This window comes from Sarcophilus harrisii, chromosome 1, assembly GCF_902635505.1.
Source record: "Sarcophilus harrisii chromosome 1, mSarHar1.11, whole genome shotgun sequence".
In the NCBI taxonomy this organism is placed as follows: Eukaryota; Metazoa; Chordata; class Mammalia; order Dasyuromorphia; family Dasyuridae; genus Sarcophilus; species Sarcophilus harrisii.
Window position 1 is genome coordinate 508,100,678 of NC_045426.1, and position 21,307 is coordinate 508,121,984.

The 21,307-nt window shown below is 34.5% G+C and overlaps 1 protein-coding gene across 4 annotated transcripts in view; it reads right to left on the reverse strand.

Annotated features, from left to right (window-relative positions):
- SPIRE1 (spire type actin nucleation factor 1) overlaps positions 1–21,307 on the reverse strand; it is a 148,949-nt gene that overhangs the window by 121,383 nt on the left and 6,259 nt on the right. For all 4 annotated transcript variants that reach the window (XM_031946663.1, XM_031946662.1, XM_031946660.1 and 1 more), the window contains exon 2: positions 2,836–2,870. In XM_031946663.1, the coding sequence (XP_031802523.1) occupies positions 2,836–2,870 (35 nt within the window). The remainder of the gene's footprint in view (positions 1–2,835; positions 2,871–21,307) is intronic.

A 21,307-nucleotide genomic window follows, 5' to 3' on the forward strand; every position in this document is an offset into this window, starting at 1 on the left:
ATATAGACAAAGTGAATAAAAAACAGATCAAATTGCAACAAGATTGGGAAGAAGGGCTCTAGTGATTGGAAGAATGCAGAATGTTCAAACAAAGATGATTATACTGAAGTTAGTTCTTAAAGAGACAGAGGTAAGGAGCAAGTACATTCCAGGCATGGGAGGTGGCCCAGTGTGAAAAGCATAAGGTGTGAACAGAAATATTTGTATGTAAAGAAATAAGAAAAGGTCAGTTTGGTTAAATTACTTAGTGCAGGAAGGGAAGTAATATCTGAAGAGAACAGAAAGTTAGGTTAGAGCCAAGCAAGGTTTTATAGAGTTTTAAAATGTAATGAATTTATGCTTTAATCTGCCAGCAATTGGGTAGAGGAATTGATATGGTCAGATCTTCCTTTGTTGGCAATGAGTAGGACAGATTAGGATGGAGAAAGAAGGGAGATAATTCAGAAGGTTGTTGAGATTATCTAGGCAAGAATTAATAAGGATTTGAAGCTAGGTGACAATTATGAGAATGAAGAAAGGGTTCTGGTGTGAGATATTTTCGATGTATAAACAGCAAGATTAGGCAATTGAGTGCATATATGGAGTGAATGAGAATACATAGTTGAAGATAATGCCCACTGGAAGTATGATAATGTCTTTGACAGAATTGAGAGACTCTGGAAGAGTTTGGAGGGAAAGAGAATGAGTTCAGATTTGGAAGGTGTGTTTGAAATATCTCCAGGACATCCAATCTGAAATGATTAATAGGTAAATGGTGAAAAATTGGGGCAGAATATATAGATCTGGAAGTTAACTGTATAGAGATCATATGACATCTTATGAGGTTCCAGAGGAGCTCACCAAGAAAGAAGATATGGAGATAAGAGGACCCAGGACAGAATCTTGAGGAACACTCATAATTAAAGAATGTAATGAGGATAATGAGCCAACAGAGCAGACTGAAAAAGACAGTGGGAGGCAAACTAAAAGAATAAAATCACAAAAACTGAGAAGAAAGTGTTTTACTGCTGCTCACTGTTTCCTATAAACAAAAGTTACAATGAGACTCTCTAAAAAATGAGACTCTTCTGAATTTTTATCTACATACAAAGACATCACCAAACACCAAAACATCAAAGCCTACTTCCACTGAACTTCTGTCCTTGTCTCAAAAAGGAACTAACATCATCATTAAATAATAGATCTATCTACCTTATAATAAATCTATCTAAATCTAAAATCTAAATAATAGATCTACCTTATAATAAAAATAAAACCAAAAATAAAACCATAAAAACATTTATGAAGTACTTTATAGCTTTCAAAACACTTTCACATCTTATCTCTGTTGATCTTTATGATAACCCTGTGTGAGGTAAACAAGGCTCCTTCCAAATTAGGAATCTGATGGTCAAACCAAGATCACATGACCAGTAATATCAAAGCCAGGACTAGATAACTTCTGATTACAGCTCCTGACAGGCATTCTTTCCCCTAGAATACATTGCGTTTCTTTCCTCAGGATGCCACATGTGATCAAATCTAAATGTTCCAATTTTCAAAATGATTTCCTTTTTTTTTTTAAATTACTAAGCCTTGTTAGAGGAAATTTTTAATTCTACCTAAATTACATGCAAATAACTTGCTATTTACAAATATAAAAATTTGTTTTGACTTGATTGTTTTGTTTTCAGTTTTATTTAATACAAAAACAAAGCATAGTATATAGTGAGGCTCTTCAACTGATTTTATATATATATACGCGCAAGGCTGGTCTTAGAATCATATTGTCTGAAAACCAATTGGCTAATATTTATTTAATCTAAAGCTGCACTGTTACAGTATTGTTAGCATATCAACAAGCTTTGCATACTTACAGGTTATAAATTCTTTAAAATATTTTCCAAAAAGTGAGTTTAGTATCCTTGGAATTTCAAACTAAGGATAGTTAAAATTTAAAAGTAACTAATCTAAGAGAAGAATGCTGCTTAGTCATTTAGGTATTATTTGCTCATCATTCCTATGACTAAGCCAAAGTTTTGGAGTTAATGCATTTCTTATTTCACTTCTCTGTAAACATATGGAGATACAAAAATATAGAGGTGAAAAATTGGAACAAGAGGTTTGGCAATTGTTAATTGTTAATGCTGTAAAGTTACCCATGCATATAACTTGTAAATAAAAGGCTATTAAATAAATTAAATAAAAAAGGGAAAGGGACCTATATGTGCAAAAATGTTTGTGGCAGCCCTCTTTGTAGTGACAAGAAACTGGGAATTGAATGGATGCCCACTAATTGGAGAATGATTTCGGAGAGGCCTGGAGAGAACTGATGCTAAGTGAAATGAGCAGAACCAGGAGATTATATGCTTCAACAACAATACTATATGATGATTAATTCTGATGGACATGGTTGTAACAATGAGATGATCCAAACCAGTTCCAATTGTTCAGTAATGAAGAGAATCAGCTACACCCGGAGAAAGAACACTGGGAAATGAATGTGGATCATAACATAGCATTTCCACTCTTGTTATTGTTTGCTTGCATTTTTGTTTTCTTTCTCCTGTTTTTTATCTTCTTTCTAGATCCTATTTCTCTTGTGCAGCAAGATAACATATATTGTATTTAATATATTTAACATGTATTGGACTACCTGCCATCTAAGGGAGAGGAATGGGGGGAAAGGAGGGGGGAAAATCTTATTTCAAAGCATATTTGGAGAACCTGTGTGAAATATCAAATATGGCACTACATATTCAGCTAATCTAAAAAATACTACTAAGTTACTGTTTTCAAAAATTTCTGATTATAATCAGGTTTGTTATTTCTGGAAATTCAGGAAATTTTTCTTACCTCTGTTTCTGTACAATGTGAATATCCCAATGTACCTGTAACGAAAATAAGACCAGTCATTTTCAAATATAGTCATCAGTGTCAAAAATTCAAGCTACTGTACACATGGCTCTTTTTAAAAATTCTATCTTTGCCAATGATCTAATCAACATGGAAATTTCCTTGGCTACAACCCCATTATCTTTATAGCTCTCAACTACAGACAGGTACCAGTGGACTATGTGGGCAAATCATTTGTTCTTGTCCCTTGTTGTTGCTACTTTACCAATTTGTCCCCTTTTCTGGTAACATCTATTTTTCTAATGACATCCTTTATGGCACATATCCTATTTCTTTATTGACAAAATGGTCACAACTTTTCTGGGTTATCAGCAAATGTTTTCTTACCTATTTGCTCTGGTCTTCTCTGCTCTGTCTACATACAGATATGGGTGTATTTCTGTTATTTTACCACTGTTACTCAACTGGTTCAATAATAATCATGGTATGCAACTAAATAGCTAGCTGTGAGATACTAAATAAGTCTGTTCTTTTTCTTTATTTTCCTGATATGTAAAATGAAATAGTGTATCAGATGGCTCAAAGTCCCTCCCAGCTCTAAAATCCCAAGAGCTCTCAACAAAGATTCCCCAAGAAAATCCCAAAAACCCAAAAAAACAAAAGAGAAGCAAATGATGTTAAGTTCATCTATTTTTCTCACAGAAATAGCACTTGATTAAGGATTGTCTAATCACTGACATTACTATCGATGTTATTTTAAAAAATAAACTTTTATAATTATTCAAAACAGTAAAATTATATTCCAAGGCCCATAAAATGAATATTTCATATCCTGATTTATATAATATTTTATATATTATGTTATATATTATATAATATATAATATTTATGTGGTTTTAATATTATATATAATATATTATATGTAATTATATATTATATATTATATAATTATATATATTATTATAATATTATATATTATATCGTATAGGCCTGAACCTATACCTTCATCAATGTAGGAAACTTTTAGTGTAGAACCGAACTTCAGTATGTACCACAGAAAGCACTAGGAAGCCTTCACAGACTAATAGTAGGTACTACAGTAGGAAACAGATAGTTGTACATCATGACTTAAAACGTAAGAATAACAGGTTTCTGAACAGGGATTAATATTAACAAGAACAAGATAATGAAAAGAAAATTTGCCTATGAAATACCAAGGTGCATAACACAGACATGATACAAATCTGAAAGGAGGGCTCACATATGACAGTCAAAATTAAAAAAGAACTATAGTATTAGACTCAATCTTAATAAAAGGAAAAATCAAAAATTTTATGTCTAAGTTCAAAAAAATCAACTCTACAAGGGCTGTAGAAGTAAGGCTGAAGAATATTTTGTCTGGAAAAGTAATAGGGACTTAAGGAACTCCAAGTCAATGACCTAGCAGTATGATACAGTGTCCAACAAAGCTAATACACTCTTCAGCTATGTTAAGAGAAACATAGTATCCAGGTCTAAGACACAATATAGCATAATAAGAAGTATTGGATTTAGATTCAAGGTGATGGCTTGGAATTCCACTTGACCCTTGTTACTTATAATGGTTAACCTCTATGAGCTTCAGATTCTTTATCAATCTGCACCTATAAAACGAAGGGACTGGGTTAAATGACTAAAGAAGGGAGGCATCTGGTAATGCAATGCATGGAGGGCTGAGCTTAGATGCAGGGGTCTTCAAACGACAGCCCGCAGGCCAGATGCAGCAGCTAAGGATGTTTATCCCCCTCACCCAGGGCTATGAAGTTTCTTTAAAGGCACACACAAAAAAGTTTTTGTTTTTACTATAATCTGGCCCTCCAACAGTCTGAGGGACAGTGAACTGGCCCCTTATTTAAAAAGTTTGAGGACCCCTGGCCTAGAGAGTCAGGACAATCTGAGTTCAAATTTGGCCTAAAATACAATCCTGGGCAAGTAAATCCCTTAACTTTTTTTTTTTGGGGGGGGGGGGTATAAAATAAGAATGATAGCATTCATCTCCTAGGGTTATTGAAGAACAAATTATCTTATTATTTTTGTAAAGCATTTAACAGTGCCAGGCACATAGTATTCTCTTGACTATCCCATCCTCCCTAAAGTGCCTTCTATTATTAAACCTATGATTTCTCTGATTTGTTATTGTCCTGGTAAAACCATATTTTGGATAGTGTATTAAATATGACACTGGATTATAAAACATCAGATACAGAACTTAAAAGAACCTGATCCCCTGATTTTACAGATGAGGAAAGGAAGTCTATGGCAGTTAAGTGAATTTCCCACAGTCATACTCTGACACTTTCCTCTATAAAATACTGCCTCCATGTTTTGGTCAACATGTATTAGTTCCATAGGACAGCTCACATGATGAAGATCATTGAGTTCATGCTGTATGAGAATTGGGTAGAAGAACTGGAAATGCTTAGCCTAGATAAAGAAACTTGGGGTGACTTCTAGCATCAAAAGGACTGCCAAGTAGAAGAGCAAAAGCTCTTCACAAAAGAGCAGAGCTAGGATCCATAGGCTGAAGCTTCAAGGAGGCAAATTTAGTCCTAGATCTGGCCACTTGAAAATCTGGATAACCAGGGCAAGTAACTTAACCTATATATGTCTCAGGCCATTTTTTAATATTTATCTAGCAATTATAAAGAATTTGCAATCCAATGGAAAGAATTCTGATTCAAGGAATCTATGAGGCTGACCAAATCATAGTTCATTGATGTATTTGCATAAAAACATCTTAATCGGGGTTTTCCAAAAGTGCAAAGGACTTAGAATAAAGGAGTCAATCCTCTATTTCTCAGTGTTTATTATTTGTCCTTCCTACTAGAAAAGGATCAATGACATTATGATGTTGGAGCTAAGATACAATATTTGATCAGTCCATGTAAGCTCAGAAGGTTCCACCATAGACTGGGAACAATTTGGAATGGAGATGTCTCTAGATGTGCTGATCTTATGTTTCCTATGTGCTACTATGATTCTGCTTTGTTCATAAAGCACAGCCCCTTTTTGATGCTGGTACAATGCTGAGTGGTATTGTACAATGGTACAATAGTGGTATAATGTCTCAACAATCCATACTGAAGTTTCAGGGAGACAGTTTTCCTCATGTTGACTTCTGACTTCTATGTGAGGTCTTATACAAGTTCTCTGTTGTGCTTTCTATAGTAGAGTTTGAACCTGTGCAGCTCATCTTGAGATATGCGAGAAAGGATCTCAGTACCTTCCTCAGAATCTTCCTAAGACAATTCAAATAGAAGAAGTCCAATTTTTTGACATGGCACTGATATACCAAGGTTTCACAAGCAACAATGAAGTCAGTACAATATTTTTGCAGACCTTCCATCTAGTATGTAGCCTAATAAAACCTCATTCTCGCAAATTTCAAAGCCTTTCAAATCCTGAATTAGCTCTGACTACGTCAGAGCTGTCCGTCAACCTCATCATCTATATGGACATCCCTAGAAAGTATAATGGGAAGATAAGTTAACTTACAACAGGATTCAAAATTTCTTCATTTGCTATATAGTCCCACATTTGGATGGTGAGATGCTGACTGGTGGAGAACCTGTTAACTCAGTGCTGTCAGACCAAAATTAGAACAAGTAACAGATTCAAACTCCAGTACATTTCAGCTTCAAAGGCTGCATGGAGTACACAATCATCTACCAATAAAAAGTCACATACCAACTCTCCCTTTATTTTAGTCTTGGCATATAGCCTTTTTAAGTTTAATATTTTACCATCAGTATGATCTTGATGCCATTTTCTTCCTTGCTGAAGACAGAAAGCATGGGAACAAGCATGGAGCCTAGGTGACTAGGAAAGCATGAGAGAGCATTGCCCTTTTTGTAGAATCTGTACAAACATGCCATCATGAAACTGGTGTATAATACTGGGCTCCTCTCAAGTGGCAAAGCACAAGTCACTGATTCCATCCTAGCTCTAATCACACCTAATAACATACTAATAGCAGGTAAAGATATGTATATAATGCTTTAAGATTTGCAAAGCACTTTACAAATACTGTCCTATTTATTCTCAAACAATCCAGGGTAATAAGTAATATTATTTTCATTTTACAACAGTTTTCAAGGAGGCAAATTTAGTCCTAGATCTGGTTTACAACAGTTTTCGAGGAAACTGAGGCACACAAAGGTTATGTGATTTGATTTGGTCAGCAGAGTGAATAAACATTTATTAAATGCCTACTATGTACTGGGGCTTGTGCCAAGTGCTAGGGATACAAAGAAAGGAATAAGATAATACTTTCTGTCAAACTGATGATTCTATTGAAGGAAGACAATATATAAAAGGAAGCTGAAAAACAGGCAGGTTAGGGAAGGGAAAGGATGATGAAGAACTTCAAATTAGAAGGAAATGAAGGTGTGAGATTTTCTTTACTTCAGAACTAATTTCATTTTTCAGAATGATGAATTCCTAAGATCAGGTTCAGGAAAACAAGGTGAGAAATTATAAAGTGAATGCCCTAAGAGCCCTTCTTAAATGGTAGGGGATCAAGGAAGAGATTTCCATTGTTCACCCTCCATCTTCTTCCAATCAGAGGGTGCCGAGAGTATGAATTTCAGAGTTGAATTCATTTTGCAAAATAATGAAATTTCTGAAGATCATGAAGATGAAGAAAACATCCAGATGGAAAATGAATTCATAGTAGCCTTCTAGTTGCAAGGCTCTCCCCACTCCAGCCTAAACTTTCACTTGATGCCAAATCATGTCATGTTCCCTGGCACCTCTATGAGATCCTATTGGGCTCTAAAGGCTCCCTATTGCTTCCATTATCTAACACACTATCTGACACTTCCTGTTTTACATATTAGAATTCACTTATACTGGTCTACTTGCAACTCCATTTCTTTGCCTTTGCCTCCTTCCCCATATCTGAAATATTCTTCCTCCTCCCTCATGTTCCATCTCTGCCTTTTTGTTTCATCTCAACTCTCTCTTCAAGACTCAGACTATAGAAGAGGAAGTTGTAACAACAACTCTTGATTGCTAGTGTCTTCCTCTGTCATATTACCTTTAGTTTATTCTTCATCTATCTTGTATGTACTCAGCTATTCATATGATGTATTTCCACATTATGTTGTGTACCTTTTTAAGGAAAGTGTTTTTGTGTTTGTCTTTGTGCTACAGTATTTAACACACTGATGGAGAGGAATTAACAGCACAATATTTACATAATACAGAAACATTTCAGTAATAAAATAGTAAAAATTCTTTAGTAGTCATGTTTTCTGAATTCCCTTGAATTTGCATAAAAGGAAGAAGGTATACAAAATATAAACAGTTTCACTACTTATGAGTTACTCTACAGACATTTCCATAATTATTTGATGAAACATTAGCAGACAAGTTACAACAAAGCAAAATCTTAAGTGTGGGCTTTCTACTTTTTTGCCATTACACCTTTCTCATTACAGGACTGGAATTTCTGCTGCCTAGCAATTAATGGACAGAAGAGTTACAGTGCTTTTTGTCCAATCAAAAGCCTTCTCTGGGTAGAGAAGTATGCCAGACTAAGACAGTGGATAGAACATTCAGGCATGCCAAACCACCTTCAGGAATTCTGCCTCTGGCAAGGCCTTCATCACTCCCTAGAGTCTCAATCTATGGGGCAATCATGTAAAACCCAATGAATTCAAAGCTTGGTTACCAAACCTGTTTATGGGTCCCAACAAAAGAAAATAGCTTCAAAGGCTCAAAGATAGAAAACTGGCTCACAAATCTGAGTGAATCTACACACAAAAAAAGAAATTTTTAGAGAAGAAATTTCAAAAGTCTGATCCAAATTGTTCCAAAATTAAGACCCCACCATAATATAACAAGTAATTATCTAACTTTTTTGAAATCCTTCAATAAAGGGAAACTTGCCACCTTTCCATGCAGGCTATTCTATTTTTTGGATAAGCTCTAAAGTCTTAGGTTTTCCAGCATCAAGTCCACGTTTACCTCCTTTGCCCCATCACTCCCAGTTCTTCTGTGGGGCCAGAGATAACAAAACAAAACTATTCCTTTTTCCACATTACTATTCTTGAATATTATATCACTTGAATATCATATCACTCAGAGTCCTTCTCCCAAGCTAAATATTCCCAATTCTTTCGGCTTTCATCATATTATATGAAAACAAATTCCTTCACCATCCTAGTTTCCCTCCCTGGTTTATTAAAGTCCTTTTAAAACTATAGTGACCAAAATTGACAACAGTACTCCAGATGGGGTCTGACCATGGCAGGATACAGAAGGGTTACAGAAGGTTTAGCACCTCCTTATGCAATAAAAGATACATCTCTTAATTTAGCCTGAAATGGTATAAAATTACACTACTGTTCTCTAAAAACATGCTTCAGCTATCTTGTACTAGTAAAGTTTTTGACTATTTGAATCCAAGTGTAAAACTTGACATTTATGCATCTTTTTACATTCAGCATAATGCTCTAGCCTATGCAGATTTTCTTTGGATCCAATCGCTGTACTCCAGTGTGTTAGTCTCCTTGCCAGTTGTAAATGTGATGAGCTAGTCATTTGTGCTTTATGCAATCTTGATATAGCTCTCTTTTTTCCATGAATATTACTGGCAATGGCTCTGTAATCATCTGCTACAGTTCTCTCAATATCCAAAGATATAGTGCATCTAGGCTACATTTCTTGAATTCAAGGGCAAAAAGGTATTCTTTCTGTGTTTGTCTTTCTTAGTTTTCTTTTCAGAAAGCTTTGTCCCATTATTTTCAAGATAAAGACTACTCTCCTTGGCAGAGAAAATAGAGGTAAAACATCAAACTACCATTTTAAAACAGTCCAAATTTATACTTGCTAAAGTATAAATTTAAAGTATAAATTTAGCCTTGCTAAAAGGCTTCATCTTATTAATAAAGCATTTCTGGAAGCAAGTGAATTTTAATTTATTTCTTTTAACATCTTGAGTGTATGTGTCTACATATATATTAATAAAACATGTTCTGATATTTTGTGGAACACAGCAATTTTTCATGCATGGATATCCTCGATTGAAATAACAAACCAGAAGTTCTCTCAAAACCTGTAGGACTTTTGCACTAATGCAACTCATTGTTCTAATATTATATGATGATTAATACAGCAAAATTTTCTCTTGTATAGTGTTTCATGTTGGAATTATCATATAAATTTAATTATCATATAAAATAACTTTTTAGACAAGCAAAAAAAAATTATGTAGTACAACTGGGCAATTTTATGATGTACTTTTTTTAACAAATTGAGCAAAAAATTTAATTTTTTAATTTAATTTAAATTTAATTTAATTTAATTTTAATTTAATTTTTTTAATTTTTTAATTTAATTTTTATTTCAACCAATATGAATGACATTTGCAGCCCAGAAAAACTGAGTTTAAAAATTAATTGATTTAGGGGCAGCTAGATGGGGCAGTGGATAGAGCACCAGCCCTGATGTCAGGAGGACCCGAGTTCAGATCTGGTCTTAGACTGTTAACACTTCCTAACTGTGTGACCCTGGGCAAGTCACTTAATCCCAATTGCCTCAGCAAAAAAAAAATAATAATAATAATAATAATAACAATATTTTATTATACCAAAATACCAATTCCAAATTGTAGATTCATTCTAAGAAAGAAGATAGAAAATAGGAGAGGAAAAAATTCATTATTGAAAATTTGGGGTAAAAGGTATAAGATACTGACTAGAGTTCATTAGAGCTTACTAGGGGGGCTGGTGGTTGGAGAAGGTATAAAAGAGGGAGTGATAGGTAACATGATCAGACCTGCATTCTAGGAAAACCAATTTAGTGGATGAGTAGTAGTTGGCTTGGAGAGTGGAAAGGACTTGAGATAGGCAGATGAGAGCCTGTACTAAGGTGATAGTAAAGACAGAAAAGATAAGGAGTATAATACAAGAGATGTCAAAGGTGAAATTGATAATTCTTAGCAAAAGATTGGTTATAGGAAGTAAAAGACGATGAAGAATCCAGGATTACTTCTAAGTTTGAGAATAGAAAGGTGTTCCCCTCCTCAGTAATAGGAAGGGGGAAGGATTTAGATAGAAAGATGAGTTCTGCTTTGGATATATTAGAAATAAGCAGAAATATTGGGGCCAGAAAGGCAGATTTGAGAATCATTAATACAGAAATAGGAATTATGAAGATGGGAACCAACATAAAGTTATATAAAGGAAGAAGAGAAGAAAACCAAGGACAGAACCCTGAGAAACATCTAGACTGAAGAGAGTGACCTGGAGGGGAATCCAGAAAAGGAGTCAGAGAAGGAGTCAGCTATCAGATAAGTAGAAAAAAAACCAGGAGAGAACACAGTGAGGGTCCAATTGAGGCTATATAACAAATTTGCCATGAACCTGGTCAGAGCAATTGGATGATTTTCTTCATCTTCATTTAGCAGCACATCTGTAAGAGTAAAGGGGACTGACTAATGGCAGGAATGATACAAGCCTGAAGTTTGCCTGGAAATAAATAAATAAGGGAACTAGGGATTTAAGAAAAGGACAGTATAGAGTTGAACTGGTTCACCAAGGAGTCAAGATGGAATGAAGAAAGTATGGTTAATGCAAGGGAAGTAGCCTGGTGTTATGCCACAGTCTTCTTGAACTGTTCTACCTCAGTTTCCCTGCACTAGTTTCCCTGAATTATTCTACCTCAGTTTCCTTAACTGTTCTGCCTCAGTCCCCTTAGTTGTAAAATCCCCCTCTGGTTCATTAAGACTGAGGAGCATTTGCTCTAAGGTTATAAATTGTCAATGTGAGACTCAAGATGGGGGGAGATAGGACTGGCTACTAACTCCTTCTAAGAATTTATGGCGCTATCCCTCTCCCCAAAAGAAGACTATTTCAGATACCTCACTGACATCTTTACTTCTGTTTATTCAGACATCCTGACTCTGGCTTTATAGCCTCCCCGATCCTGACAGAACCAAATTGTTCTGAAAAACTTCCTGCTCTTTTCTTTCTTTGTTTGAAAATACTCTAAAAAGACTTGGGATTCTCACATTCATCACTGGATACTTTGAGACGAGAGTCCTGTCCAGTCAATTATACTTGTGTATATATATACAAATATATACAATTATACAATTATACTATTTGTATAATTATGCAATTATACAAATATACTAATATTAAAACTCATTTTTTCCGGCATTACATTTGGAGAGAACCGAGCTATCAAAGGATTAGAAGAGTGGCCAGGAAGGACATGTCATCAGAAAGAAGCCAGTTTTTAGTAAGAATTAGCAGATGGAAGATTTAAGATGAAGGAAAGTTGGCTGCCTATGGAAGAAGCATTTCAGAGACCAAAATGGAAGGGTCAAGTGGAATAAGAAAGATTTTAGGATGGAAAGGTTAGGGGCAAGATAAGTGAGGAATTGTTTGGGAGTGTGGAATAAGACTTGCATGAGTCCTTTTCAGTCACTGGATGTGATGAAGATCAAGTGAAAGCACCATCAAACATCTAGATACCAAGTAATAAGGAGTGGAAGCATAGTCAGAAGAGAAATAAATATACAAAGAAATAAATATACAAATATACAATAATAATATTGTAGAAATAAAATATAATATTGTAGAAATAAATATACAAAGAAATAAATATACAAATATACAATAATAAATATACAATAATATACAAAATATACAAAGCTACAAAACTTGAGAACGAATTAGACATGATAGATGAATGAGAATGAAAATTTGAGGCTGACACACAAATTTCAAGCTTGAGTGACTGAGACAACGCTAATACCCTTTGATAATGATAAGTAAATGAGGAAAAGGGGAAAGTTTGGGGGGAAAAGATGATGAATTCCGTTTAAGACTTCTATGAGACATCTGGTATGAATTATCCAATAGGCAATTGGAGAAGGGAGACTGAATGTCAGGAAAGAAGTTCCAGCTAAAGTTTTGGGGATTTTTGTACAGTTGAGAACATTTGCATTGAGGTGATAATTGAATCTATGAGAGCTGATGAGATCACCAAGTGAAATAATATAATGGGAGATGAAGGCCCATTACAGAGCCTTGAGTGATAATTTGTGGTTATCAGACTCAATCAATATGAGATCTACCCAAAGAAGGATTTCAGAAAAATAGCAAGAGAATCAGGAGAGATTAGTGTTACAAAAACCTAGAGAGATGAAAATATCAAAATGATGGTTAACACAATTGAGATACTGGCAATTAAGAGATCAGTGGTAACTTTGTAATGAGCATTTCATTTGAGTGAAAATGTTGACAATCAGACAGCAGAGATTTAGAGAGAGAGAAGGGAAAAGACAGGGAAAGGAAAAGGAAGGAAAGAGGAAGAGTAAAAAGAGAAGGCAACAATTATAGATGCCTTTCTCACTACAAAAGGAAGTAGAAAATAGCTAGCTATCAGGCATATAAGAATCAAATGAGAGTTTTTAAGAATGTGGAAGGCAGGCATGTTTATAGGCAGCAGAGAAGTAGCCAGATCAAATATTAGTGAGAAAATAAGGGTAATTACAAACTACTAGAGAAAACAGAAGGGGATCATTTGTGCATGTAAAGGGATTTGCCTTGACAAGGAAGAGTTATCTCTTCATAAAGTAAAAGGAAAGAGTAGAATGGAAGGTTTATAAGTCAAATGAGATGAGAAAGAAGAAAAGAGAACTCAGCAAATGACCTCAGTTTTTTCCAGTGAAATATGAGGCAAAGTTCTCAGCTGAGGAGAGAGAAGAGCCCTGGAACATCTGAGAAGGAATGAAAACACTGGCATTGATCTGCATTGATTGAGGAAGTTTTTTTTTGAGTAATCTCAATAGTATTTTATTTTTCCAAATATATGTAAACATTCCCTGAATTCAAATTTTTGTGTTCCAATTTTTCCCCTTCCCTCCCCTCACCTCCCCACTCCCCAAGATGGTAATCTGTCGGATATAGGTTAAATATGTGCTAGAGGAAGTTCCTTAATGGGAAACTCCCTATCTTAGTGAAATCACAAGAACAATTTTTTAAGTAGGCTTCAGCAAAATGCCAGTGTATGTTTACTAGAGATGGAACTACTTCATTTTTTAAAAATCCAGTCTATTCTTACCTCTACTAGCTACTAGGAGGACAAGTCATTTTTCTGATTCTCAAATTCCCTACATATAAAACACAGTCACAGGTCTCAGAATGATAATTTATAAGGACCAACTACAAAGCACTATTTACCTGGAGAAATATAATTATACACACAGAGGAATGCATGTGAATGTGAAAATAGGAGTGAAGCAGAAAAACAGGAATACTGTATAAGCAAATAGGAGGTAAGCAAATACCCTAAATGAAATTCTGCAATCTAATCTAAAATGCTTTCACAATTCCCAAATTTATTTAGAATTATCTAAAATTCTAGATGTTATTTGCTCTCTTCTTATTCACTTCTCATTCCTTTCCAATCTGGCTTCTGATTCCCAACATTAAAACGAATTCTTTCTCCAGACATATCAATGATGTCCAAGTTGTCAAATGTCATGGTCTTTTCTCAAATTTTAACTTTCTTGCCCTCTTTGCATCATTTGATACTTCTGACTACTCTCTTGCTTTGAGATACACTGCTCTCTCTTGGACCTCCTCCTACCAGTCTGATCACTCATCATTCTTTGCTAGCTCATCATCCATCACACAGATAACTCACAGATTTATATATACAGTCTTATATATACAGCCTTAGTCACTCTGCTGAGCTCTATTCTTTCACCACCAACTTCCTTTTGGATATTTCCAACTGGATAACTCATAGGCATCTCAAACTCAACATGTCCAAAACAGAATTTGTTATACCTTTCAAAATCCCTCCTGTGAACTTACCCTATTTCTATCTATCCAGCTTGTCACTATCCTTATAGTCACCTCCCTCCCCCTCATTTCTCACTCTTCCTCATCTCTCATTGATCATAAAGTGTTTTTATCATTTCTACAGCTACAACATCTCATATCTGGTTGCCTTTTCTCTACTCACAGTCACACCCTAGATCAGGCCTTTTGCCTTCTCTTTCCACTCTACCCCATCCTCAACTCAGCTATCAAAGTGATCTAACTATGTCTCTGTCTCTCTCCCCCCTTCCTCTCTCTCTCCCTGTCCCTCTCCCTCTCCATAAAATCCAGTCCACTCTCTGTTGCCCTATGATCAAATACTATCTTCTATTTGACAACTCAATCCCTTCACAACCTTTCCAGACTTATTTAAAATTATTAAAATTAAAAATTATTCCCTTGTACCCTACAATCCTCCAGCTCCTAACAGTTTCTGACATATAGCAGAGGTTTAATAAATGTTTGATTAATTATTCTACATGAAGTATACCATTTGTTTTGTATCAACAAAAACTAAATACAACTATAAGCCAAAATTTTTCCTGAATTGTCTGTTTTCTTTAAAATAAAAATTTAAGCATATACTTTTTCCTTTTTTTCTATTCAGGCAATAGGGAGCAAAGGAAGGAAAGAAGGTCGAGGCTCTGATGACTTCAATACTATGAAATGATGGATAATCACTCTACATAAAAATAATGCAGAATAGGTGTGATTAAATTCCTTGTAGTGTTTTAATATATGAGCTTGTCTAAGCTTTAAATTAAGTGATCTAGTAAAAACAAAACAACAAAAACCTACTTAATCATAAAACTGCATCATCAGGAAGTTGGCCTAATAATACATCTTTTTTGGTAGTGCAAGGCAACTCCTGAAACAAAACAAACCAAAAGCAAAAATAAAAACAGCCTTCATTCCTATATATCCCTTTTCTCCTGCAACCCCCAGGGAGGCAAAGAGTGCAAAACAGCATAGTTTTAGAACTGAAAACAAACTTCAATTTGATTTCTGGTCCTCTAAATGTAAGATCTTTGTGCAATGACCACTAATTAAACTAATTAAGAATTATATCCATGTTGATATTCTTGCTTTAAATTATATCAGAAGAAAAAAAATAGACGCTATATGGAGGATTAGCTCAGAGATCTTCCTTGGAGAGGTAAAGAAAGGAGTTGGCAGAGGGACTGGTCTTGATCATATACATTTGATCATTTTGATCATATACATTATTTTATGGGATTTGGGGTCATCATATATTGCAGTGCTAAAGATCACCATGAAAACAATTGCAGCTAAACTCCTCAACATCAATTACTAAGGAAAAGGTGATAGTAAAATTCTACTAAGAACTTGATTATATTCTCCAAATCCTATCAATACACACTTTGATACCATGTAAAGGAGAGAACACAAAAAGGAGAGAACACAAAAGGAGGGAAGATGGAGATAAATATTTAGGAAAGTATGGCTTAGGAGAAAGAAAAGACATCAGACTAGTTATTACATTAGGCAAAAAACCTCATGCTTCTAAATCACTGAACATTTTTTTTTCACAAAAAGCACGAGTAAGCATTGGACAGCAGCAAATAGTACTACAAAAAAAAAAAAAGAAAAGAAAAGAAACTGACTACATTTTAACAGAAAAAGATATTACTGATCTTTGAAACATTAAAGACATCAAGTATCAGAGGATTTTATATATCTTGTATATATTTTGTAGAATTTACCTTCAACTCAGACAACTGATAATGGGATGCAAAGTAAATTTATTTATCATTAATATCACTACACATAATGACCAATACCCCATGAAATGTTTGTCTTTGGGCATATGATAAAAACTACTTCTCCAATACAGTTCTTTTCCACCCAAATAAGTAATTGGAGCTTCGATTATAACTGCAAAATTATATTTCCATTTAACTGCAGCTTCCTTCATTAATATAGCCAACTATTAAAATATGTATGTATTTGGTAACCAAACACACAAAGGACAGAAAGGGACAGAAATGTTCTAGGAGAAAAGTTATCAAAGAACTATTTTTTTTCTATCAATAGTACACAAACTACAAAACCAAAAATTAAACAATATACAAATTAACAAGAAAGGCTCAGCAATGGCAGTGATTATGGCCAGAAACAGATACTTCACTGTAGATCTGACTAAAACAAGCAGGCAAAAGAGACCAGGATGAAGGAGTATTTTACTTTTCTTTACAGCAATGAGACAATGAGCTATATATCCTGAAAGGCAAAGGAATAAGCTTTCAACATGCCAAAAAGCCCTCCATAATCTCGGGCACTGTCATCTACCTTGCTAAAGTATCCTTTGGGCCCCTAGCTAGGCCTTACCATCCACCTTGTCACCTCACCTCTTCCCTGCAACTAAATTCTCCTCGGTGTATGTATGTTGAGTGTTTGCATGTATTGGGCTTGGAATGGGAGGAAAGGCTATAAGCCCTATTGCAATGTGAGCTCCTTGAGGGTGTAAAGTCTGTTTCTTTTTGTATTGCCACTGACATAAACATAAATGTTTTTTTTTTAATTCACTCATTCATAAATTCACTTTCCTGGTAAGTCTGTGTTTATTTTTTGGTTAAAGTTAACTATAAAAACAGGCTCTACCTTTTTTTTCCTGAGTTCCTATCATCTCTTCCTCTTCCTATGTTTGATTCCCAAAAGACCTATCTTTCCGAAAGGAATCTGATCAACCTATCAGGTATTAGCTGATAGCAATTATAGGAATATTCTATATTGCCATCTGTATTGTTCTAAGCAGTTCTTAAAACTTAAAAGCCTTAAAACTTTTAAAGTTTTTAAAAACTTAAAAAAAAACTTAAAAACTTAAAGCCCTTAAACCTAAAAGGGGCAATCTAATGATGGCAGTTTAGATACCAAGACAGGTCAAAATAGACTTTTTGGTAATAATAAGTAAACAATAAAAATCACATCACACATTAAACACCTACTCATCTATCTATAAATTCCATTTACATTACATTACATTTCCATCCATTTACATTACAAGTAGCTCCAAGAATGCTAACCTTGGGTGATCTATTAAAGGCTTTGCTCTGATTCAGTTATCATCTCTATGCTTTTCCCTACCTTCTTTGCTGACTTTCAGTTTCACATCTCCAACAGTCTACTGAACATCTTATGTATATTCTGTGAACATCTTATGTATATTCTGTGAACATCTTATGTATATTCTGTGAACATCTTATTCAACATGACCAAAAAATCTTTTCCAAAAAAAAAACCCACCAATCATCCTAATATGCTTAGAATACTACACAATCATCCTAATATGCTTAGAATACTACACAATCATCCTAATATGCTTAGAATACTACACTTATCTATTCTGCTAACAAGGCCTGTCAATTTTACTTATATTACATTATATGTAGCAGCCCCTTTTCTCCTTTGACTATCATCAATCATTGGCATAGACACTTTTCACCTCACATCTGGACTACTGCAATAGTCTGTTGGTTGGTCTCCTCACCTCAAAATCTGTCTCTACTCCAGTCCAACTTCTTGGAATATTATTGTTCCATCAGAAATGATCAGTAGGATGATTTCAGAAAGACTTACATGAAATGATGCTAACTGAGTAGAACCAAAAGAACATTGTACAGTGACAACTAAATTATGTGATGATCAACTCTGATGGACATAGATCTTTTCAACAATGAAGTGATTCAGACCAATTCCAATGGATTTGTGATAGAGTCAACACTGTCTAGAGAGAGGACTATGGGGAGTGAATATGGATCAAAACATAAGTTTTTTCATCTTTTTGTTGCTGCTTTTTTTCCTTCTCATTTTTTTCTTTTTGATCTGATTTTTCTTGTGCAGAATGATAAATGTGGAAATATGTATAGAAAAATTACACATATTTAACATATGTAGAATTGCTTGACGTCTAGGGGAGGGGAGTAGAGGGAATGAAAGGAGAAAAACTTGGAACACGGGATTTTGCAAGGGTGAATGTTGAAACATTTTGTATTTTGAAAATGAAAAGCTATTATTAATAAATTATTAATAATTATATCCAGATTTCTAGGATCTTCAAAATTTAATAGAATGGAACAGAATTTTTTTAAAAAATTGTGCAAAATGAGGCAAGCAGAGGCAAGCCACTTGACTTCTCCAGCTCTCATGTCTAAAATTAGGATATTCCCCACTACACACTTGTCAGATTGGCTAGAATGACAAGGAAAGATAATGTTGGAGGGGATGTGGGAAAACAGGGACACTAATACATTGTTGGTGGAACTGTGAATACATCCAACCATTCTGGAGAGCAATTTGGAACTATGCTCAAAAAGTGCATATCCTTTGATCCAGCAGTGTTACTACTGGGCTTATATCAAAAAGAGATCATAAAGAAGGGAAAGGGACCTGTATGTGCACGAATGTTTGTGGCAGCCCTTTTTGTAGTGGCTAGAAACTGGAAACTGAGCGGATGCCCATCAGTTGGAGAATGGCTGAATAAATTGTGGTATATGAATATTATGGAATATTATTGTTCTGTTAGAAATGACCAACAGGATCATTTCAGAAAGGCCTGGAGAGACTTACACGAACTGATGCTGAGTGAAACGAGCAGGGCCAAGAGATCATTATATACTTCAATAATAATACTAGATGATGACCAGTTCTGATGGACCTGGCCATCCTCAGCAATGAGATCAACCAAATCATTTCCAATGGAGCAGTAATGAACTGAACCAGCTACGCCCAGAGAAAGAACTCTGGCAGATGACTAAAAACCATTACATTGAATTCCCAATCCCTATATTTATGCCCACCTGCATTTTTGATTTCCTTCACAAGCTAATTGTACAATATTTCAGAGTCTGATTCTATTTGTACAGCAAATGACCGGTTTGGTCATGAATACTTATTGTGTATCTAATTTATATTTTAATATATTTAACATCTACTGGTCATCCTGCCATCTGGGGGAGGGGTTGGGGGTAAGAGGGGAAAAATTGGAACAAGAGGTTTAGCAATTGTCAATGCTGTAAAGTTACCCATACATATAACCTGTAAATAAAAGGCTATTAAATAAAAATAAAAAATAAAATTAAGATATTCCAATTCATGACTAAAAATACTGTGTGCTATACTAAAAAAAAAAACTAATAAAAATATGGTATTTTATTTTAATGTATGGTCCCAGTTCCCACTATCAAAGCTGCAATTAAATCGTTAGTAATCTCAAAATTTGACAGCCTCACACTATCTTAACTTCATAGCAGAGGCAACTTTTACATTTCATTAGTTATCACATCCCCATGATAAGTTATCAAGAGTAAGGCAATAAAAAAGTATCTGAATCATTAGCTCAATCAAACTACCAAAAAAAATTGCTAAAAGTCTTAAAAAAAAAATTAAGGGGGGAAAGAATGCAGATGTGAAAATAAAATCTAATTTTTAAAAAGTAAATCAAGACACAATACTAACATAAGAGGTTTAAAAATGGAATCAAGTAAATTCTTTATACCAAATGAGCAGGATGAGAATAAATACAAGAAATCCTTATCAAAATGTAAAAATATTCTTAGAAAGTGTTCTCTATTTTACTGAATTATATAAGACTATAAATCTGCAGAAAAAGCCATATAAAATTCAAGCCTCTATTCTGCTTTGACTATGGCTAATAGTTTTTTTTTGGCTAATAGTTTTTTATGGCTAATAAGAAGGAAACCAAAGGAAACAGAACGAACAAAATGAGCTAGCCAGATAGGGAAGAAAAAAGAAAACTGACAAGCAAGGCACATATAGACAGAAGGGGAAGAAACAACATAAGGAAATTGAGATGTGTAAAAAGTGGATTTGATTATTATGTAATTTTTTTTAATTCTGTAAAAATCCATAATTCACATGTTCCTTGATTCTAAAGATTAGGGATTTTCAGATCTCATACTATATCTTCATCATCATCTAACTGGGATGAAATTGTATAAGTAACATTTGGGCCATGTTTATGTCAGGTTGAATTATAGATTTCTCAGTTTAACTGTACTTTTTGAAATCAGTGTTGTACAATCGAAAGATGACCTAACAATCAGGAAAAACTGGGTTCAAGTCCTGCCCAAATACAAACTGGCTGTGTGACCCTGAGCATTTAACTTCTAATTACCCTCAAAAAGGAGGTGCCTTATAAATCAGTAGAGACAGTTCCCCTACCAAGAGTCTCAGACCTAAATGCAATCAGGTCCAAAAAAATTTTCTTTAAATTCACAACTTATTATTCTTATCCTTAGTAGTATTAACTACCTTAAAATAACATTTATAACTAGCACAAATCATTCCAACAGCTTCAGGAAAATATATCTTTCCAGTTTAACTTTGACAACTACACCTCTCAGGAATATCAAATCATGGTAGAATTTAACCTTAACACATCATGTAGGATTGCCTTTGTCATCATAGTATTATGAAACATCAGGTGTAGACAATATGTGTTTTAAGTAATTCCCCATCTCTCTCTCCAATTGTTCATCTTCACAGGGAGAACAAATATTAGGATGTGAGAGATCAAGAAATTTCCACCATGCCAACATTCTGCACACAAG